We start from the raw sequence: 6808 nt of genomic DNA on the forward strand, positions 1-6808 counted from the left end.
GTAGCACATAGATGAATTGTGATACAAAACACATTGCAATTATAAAGAGATATAAATAAGCACTTCACTATGTCATTCATAACAGTGAATAAGTATTCTGTGAAATATAGCCTAAGAGACCCACACGGTGCACACACTGTCACCTTTACACACGTGGGACAAGGAGTCTCCAGAGATCACATAAGTAAAATTCACTTGACTAGCATAACGACATCTAGATTACAAGCATCATCATATGAATCTCAATCATGTAAGGCAACTCATGAGATTATTGTATTGAAGCACATAGGAGAGAGATGAACCACATAGCTACCGGTACAGCCCCGAGCCTCGATGGAGAACTACTCCCTCCTCATGGGAGACAGCAGCGTTGATGGAGATGGCGGTGGTGTCGATGGAGGAGCCTTCCGGGGGCACTTCCCCGTCCCGGCGGCGTGCCGGAACAGAGACTCCTGTCCCCCAGATCTTGGCTTCGCGATGGCGGCGGCTCTGGAAGGTTTCTCGTACCGTGGCCTTTTCGTATCGAGGTTTTAGGTCCAGGGGCTTTATATAGGCGAAGAGGCGACGTCAGGAGGTCGAAGGGGCGCCGACACTATAGGGGGGCGCGGGCCCCCCCTTGGCCGCGCCGGCCTAGGGTTTGGTGGGCCTGTGCCCCCTCTCTTGCGGCTCTCGGGTGTTCTGGATGCTTCCGGGCAAAATAGGAACCTGGGCGTTGATTTCGTCCGATTCCGAGAATATTTCGTTACTAGGATTTCTGAAACCAAAAACAGCAGAAAACAGCAACTGGCACTTCGGCATCTTGTTAATAGGTTAGTTCCAGAAAATGCACGAATATGACATAAAGTGTGCATAAAACATGTAGATATCATCAATAATGTGGCATGGAACATAAGAAATTATCGATACGTCGGAGACGTATCAACAAGCAAACTGTATGATATGTGTACTCGGAGCAACAAATACCGAAAACTAGATGATATTGAAACACAAACTAGACAATCTACTAGAAGGAAGAAAAAGATACGCAAAAGTAACTACGAAAAGCAACTAAAACTCAAAATTAGTGCAATCTAAGGCTATGGTAAACCCTAACTTTAACTTTTTTTTTGGCTTTTTCTGGATAGGAAACACTCACAACTCAACTATGGGGTGGATTGTGGATAGCTTACTGAGGAAACGCTGAAATTTGATACCAAGATGATAAGGGGTTGCCCGATCTTCTCAGTAAGCGACGGGGGTGGTGATGAACACAACGGAGATACACGATGATGAAGTGGATGATAACTTGTATGACGGAGTCTCTCGATCGATCCCTGTCGCGAATGCAACAACTCTCAACCCTGCAAGATATTCGCAACTCCACACACTTGCGCACGTAGCCACCGACCACGAAGCGGTAAGTTGCATCCGTCTAATTCCCAATGGAACAGCAGATCACACAAGACTTTCAGTAGCAAAACACCAGATCGATCCGAATTGGTGTATAAATTCAGTAGAGTTGCAAAGCAATCAACTATGAACTAGGGTTTATCTTAAACGTGGTCTAAACCTAATTTTTAGGGGCGTCCTGGGCACTTATATAGGGGTTTAGGACCACCAGAAGTCGAGAAAATACATAAAAAACCGATCCAGATCGGGATCTGGTCGAGACTGACTCGGACGCGGCTGGCGTGGAGGTCGGTCGACCGGGCCAGGGACCGGCCGGTCCGGTTTGGACCGGGCCTGGAACCGGCATGTGACCGGGCCTGGGACCGGCCTGTGATCGGGCCACCGGGGTGACGCACAGTACACCCTCCCGGTTGGCACCAGCGCAGGATCTGGTGGGCGCTGGGCTCACCCGGCGTGGCGTCCGGTTGGACCGGACGTGAGACCGGGCCGTCCGATGTGGCGGCCGGTCGGACCGGGTGTGGCGTCGGCCTAGACGTCGTTTTCCTCCCTCGCACATGTCTCCCTCTCCTCCCTCGCGCGTCCATTGGAAGATGAGCAGCTGGACGTGAAGCTGACCATGGAGGTATTTTCTGGTCGTTTGATTCAGAAGATTCAAGCCGTTAGGAATTTTTTCTAAGGAATTCTTTGTACTACTATATTTTGGAAATTTTTTTTGCATCAGTCTTTATACAGTTCCTTTGTTTCTTATGTGGTGCCAAATAGTCGTTGAGACAAACTCCTATAGTTTTGCAATCATGTGGGATTTAAAAGGACATTGATTTTTATCATGCGTTCTTTTCCTATTCCAATATTTTGAGAATCATGTGAATCAAAAAGGCCGTAAACTCAAATTAAATTCTAGGAGAGTCAAATAAATCTGAAAAACATACCCTTATAAATAGAAAATACAAACTATATTCAAAAATTATAAATGTAATATGAGTTCCAACTAACTTGTACTGTAAAAAATATACTCCATCCAAATCAGTAAATGTGATTTCTGAGAATTAGACTTCTAACTTGCATATCATTTCTGTGATTGTATATTCTCCTAACATTCTTCCATGCAAATCTGCAAACAGACGTGTGACTCGAACATTTTCATGTGTACATGCTGCATGCGGTACATACACACGACACGCTCTACCTGACACTGTATTCTACAATGCCGATGTTCCCGTCTCCATGATTCGGCTGATTCCTGACCTGCTCTGCTTCGTATCACCGGAACGGCAATCTCAAAAGATGGGTGCCAAAAGGTGTTCATCAAGCTTCAGTCAAACACGCCTCCATTCCCCTCTGGCTTCTGCTTTGGTGCGTCTACTAGCCGACGAACAGAAAAAAGGCACACTTTCGATCTTTGGATGCGGATGCAGTCCAAGGCTGCAACGGACCTCGCCGCGCGACCCGACACGAGCACTCGCCGGCCGCTCCGTCGTATTCCTTAAACCCTAACCCCAGCACCTAGGAACGCCACCACCAACACCACACCGAGCTAGCCGACATGGCATCCCCCGCTTCGCTGTCCTGGGTCATCATGGGGAGAGTGCCGCGGGTGACAGCGGCCGACACCGACCTCCCTCCGGGCGCCGACCTCTCCCTCGCGCTGCCGGCGCCACCGCGCGTCGCGCAGCTCACCATCCCCCCGCGCATCTTCCCCGGCCGCACCACCCCCAGCAACTTCCCCTCCGTCCTCGCCGTCGACGCCTCCGGCCTCCTCCTCCTCAAAGCAGACCAGGGCGCCGCCACGGGCCCCACCGTCATCGACCTCCCCGGCCGCCAGGAGTTCAGCTGGCGCCCGACCGTCGCGGGCTACTTCGTCCTCGACGCCAAGACCGCCTCCGCCGTCGCGCTCCCCGACGCCAAGTACATCATGCACCCGGGCCACCTCGGCCTCGTCGCCTCGCCCGCCGACGACGGCCACTACATGGTCGCCGAGCTCCAGATGATCATCGGCGGCGACACCGCCGACCTGCTCTGCTTCTCGTCCCACACCGGGGAGTGGGTCAGCAAGGGCGTCCCCTACCCGCTTCCGCCGCGCCCGCTCAGCCCCAGCGGCGTCGTCGCGCTCTCCGGGAGGCTCTGGTGGGTCGACCTCTCCTGGTGCCTCCTCACCTGCGACCCCTTCGCCGACGCGCCCGTGCTCGCCGTCGTCCCGCTTCCGGAGGGCAAGGCGCTCCGGTACGGCGAAGCTGGCGGACTGCTCGACAAGTACCGCTGCGTGGGTGTCAGCGCCGGCAAGCTCAGGTTCGTCGACATGTACAGGAACCGTAACACCAGCGGCGCTGCGCAGATCACCGTGTGGACGCTCGCCGACCCGGACTCCACGGAGTGGACGCTGGAGTACGAGGCCACCTTTGGGGAGATCTGCGACGACGACAGCTTCAAGGCGGCCGGTCTCCCGAGGAAGATCCCCGTGCTTGCCCTCATCCACCCCACCAACCCCGACGTGCTCTACTTCTTCCTGGACGAGCGCATGGTCGGCGTCGACGTGCGTGCTCGCAAGGTTGTGGACTGCGAGGTCTACGAACTGGTTGAACCGCCTCGCGAACACGTCTCAAGCCGTTTCGTTCATGCTTGGCAGCTGCCACGGGCTCTCTGCTCAGGTAATTTCTACTCTTCCTTCTCTGTAGATCCTTGAGTCATCGGAAATTGCATCTTTCTGTGTAACATTGTGACAAAAATCAGAGATGTATGGTGCCTGATGTCTTTCACGCGCCTAGCACTTCAGTTGTGGGAAAGATTAGAGTCAGCTGTAAATGTTGAAATTTCAGGCTTTTTTAGTTTAGGATCTTTCTGTTGATCAACATGGTCACAACTTACAAGGAGAGCTTATGTCTCATAACTATAGGGTTAAAACTGAAGCTTACAGAGTAAAGCACTTGTATTTCAATTTTTCAATGTATGCATGGTCTCTTACCTCTTACTGAAGCAGATCTAATGCTAATTGCATATTCTGCCAAAAATTGCCCAAAGCATATATCCTGTACTCCAGTATAAAATTTAGCCTTTACTAGTTATCTTAAGCAAATGGGTAGGTCAATATGGTCGCCTGTTTGCTATGGATTTCTCTTTATGGCAATATAAGATCGTTAACTGCTGCTATATGAACTATTGAGGGTTTCTTTTTCATGTTCCTGTTTACAAAGCCTATACAAATATAGTATGTCTGCCATGGACATTTGAAATGTTCGATCTTGTAGATCTTTCTGGGTTGTACTGCCCTCTTAGGATTGATGGCTGCTTACTTCCCAAATACTCTCAATTTGGAATGGTTTTTATTACTGTCTGAGAACATGTCCATTGTCAAGGGGAACATGTTAGGCTTTTTGCTAATTAACTTACCTCCTTTTAGCTGATTTGGTGTGACACTTTCAGTGAGTTCTGTCATACGTACTTGTATTAATTTAGCACTGCCAATAATCTTTTCGCAAAGCGTTGCTAAGCCAATATTTATAAGTGAATTGCCATAAGGTATTCCATTGATGGGTTATTATATATCTCCTTGAGTCAGTTGTGCCTCCAACATTGAAGATAGATTTTTACTGTTTCCAAAGATACTCTCCATTGCTGCTACAGTATATGCATACACATTTCTGATAGAAATCGTCTCTGGGGATTCATACATTTCTCTTTTTCTTATTTATTAATAATAGCATCATCCTCTGTCACTTGTACATATTTTTAGCTATTATAACAATCAAGCGCCATTTTAGTTTCCAAGACATGCTATTATGCAAACCATCTGACAAAATATGGATATATAGTGAATCAGCTGTTAGACATAAGTGATATGTTTAGCAAGCGTATTAAAGTTAATTGCTAAAGGAATTCTTTTCTTTGTGCATTCCATGCAGTTCGTTGAAGCCAGGTTATGTTTCTTGAGACTGTTGTGATTCACTATATATATCTACATGGAAATTTCTAGCTGAATTTTGTAGGGATGTTACTGTTTCAATTTGAAACTCTCTCCAGATTCCATGATTATGAGTGTGAATTATTAAAACCTATATCTTCCTCTCTTTGTTTGTAGAACTAGACTACTAGTAGGTATCAGAATATTTTGTTGTGATATCATCAGAATGCTTCTCTGTTTATTCATTCCAGTTTCAGTTGATGTGAGAAAGTTATAAACTGTAGTCATGAATAGGCATAATCAATCAGTTATTATACCTCAGTACAACAAAGTTGTTATATTTGTATAACCTTAGACAATCAACAGGCTGAAGCCTTTATTCCTTGACTAATACAATGTGCTTTATCCTTTGAAGGTTCTGCAAAGGAGACTGAGAATGATGGCGTGAATACCGAGCTGCAGCAACTCCGTCTGTGAGACGAAAATAAGAATGCACTAGCTGGGGTTAACTTCTTCACTAGGGAAAGTAATGCACGATATTATCAAGTGAAAATGGTGTCTTATCGGGCAGCATTCGTCGAACCGAAAGACATGGCTGAAACGTTTTGCTTGTTTTGTCTTGTCACTGTTTAAGTTCAGACGTCAGTAGTTCTTGTCTTAACATTTTATGGCTATGGTCCATTCACCGTCTTGGCTCAGAACTAAAGGGATTTTGGTGAAAGTATGGCAGTAATCTATCTTTATGTTATCTCTTGTCCGTGATGAAGCTATTGTGAACGTTTGACAGTGTTAGCTCGTTGAGTTCGTTTGCTTCTCGTGGGCGTTAGCTCAGGGGTATCTGCTGATCGAGAGATGAGTCTGCATCAGCATGGGGATCCTCGTTATTCTTTGCGCAACATTTCGGATTTTGAAATGTAACGCCATGTCACAGAACTCACGATCCTTTGTGGCAAAGTGGCTAGGAAGGGAATTTGAGAGGGAAAATGGGGTTAGGGATCGAGACTGAGCATGAGGATTAGGCTGAGAACTGAGAGATGCGGTATTCACAATATATGCTCTTCCATAACGTGTACAATGGCAACTCTGTCTCTTATCTAGCCTCATCTGTTCTCGCTACCCTAGGCCACTACAGACTTACATGACCCAAGGCCTAACAGGGACGTGTAGCCCCGAGTGTGGTTTGCCACCAAAAGACTAGGAGGTCTCGGAATCCAAGACCTTGAGGTAAAATATCGATGATACCGATGATTAAACCTCGGACAAGTAAAATATCGCGTGACAAAGAGAATCGGTATCGTATGTAAATGGTTCAATCGATCACTAAGTTATCGTTTAATGTGTGGGAGCCATTATGGATCTCTAGATCCCGCTATTGGTTATTGGTCGGAGAAGTGTCTCGACCATGTCTACATAGTTCACGAACCGTAGGGTGACACACTTAACGTTTGATGTCGTTTTAAGTAGATATGAAATATGGAATGGAGTTCGAATTTTGTTCGGAGTCTTGGATGGGATCCAGGACAT

At 47.3% G+C, this 6808-nt stretch overlaps 1 protein-coding gene across 1 annotated transcript; it reads left to right on the plus strand.

Annotated features, from left to right (window-relative positions):
* Positions 1-2818: 2818 nt before the first annotated feature.
* On the plus strand, positions 2819-6041 carry LOC127342125 (uncharacterized). Its single transcript, XM_051368062.2, has 2 exons — positions 2819-4034; positions 5700-6041. Exons 1-2 carry the CDS (start codon positions 2933-2935, stop codon positions 5759-5761), a joined length of 1164 nt encoding a protein of 387 aa, XP_051224022.1. The 5' UTR covers positions 2819-2932; the 3' UTR covers positions 5762-6041.
* The last annotated feature ends 767 nt before the right edge of the window (positions 6042-6808 follow it).

This window comes from Lolium perenne, chromosome 3, assembly GCF_019359855.2.
Source record: "Lolium perenne isolate Kyuss_39 chromosome 3, Kyuss_2.0, whole genome shotgun sequence".
Lineage (NCBI taxonomy): Eukaryota > Viridiplantae > Streptophyta > Magnoliopsida > Poales > Poaceae > Lolium > Lolium perenne.

Coding starts and splice junctions, on each gene's coding strand:
- LOC127342125 (XM_051368062.2), top strand. CDS start 2,933: ATGGCATCCCCCGCTTCGCTGTCCTGGGTCATCATGGGGAGAGTGCCG. Junction 4,035..5,699: donor GCCACGGGCTCTCTGCTCAG/GTAATTTCTACT, acceptor TATCCTTTGAAG/GTTCTGCAAAGGAGACTGAG.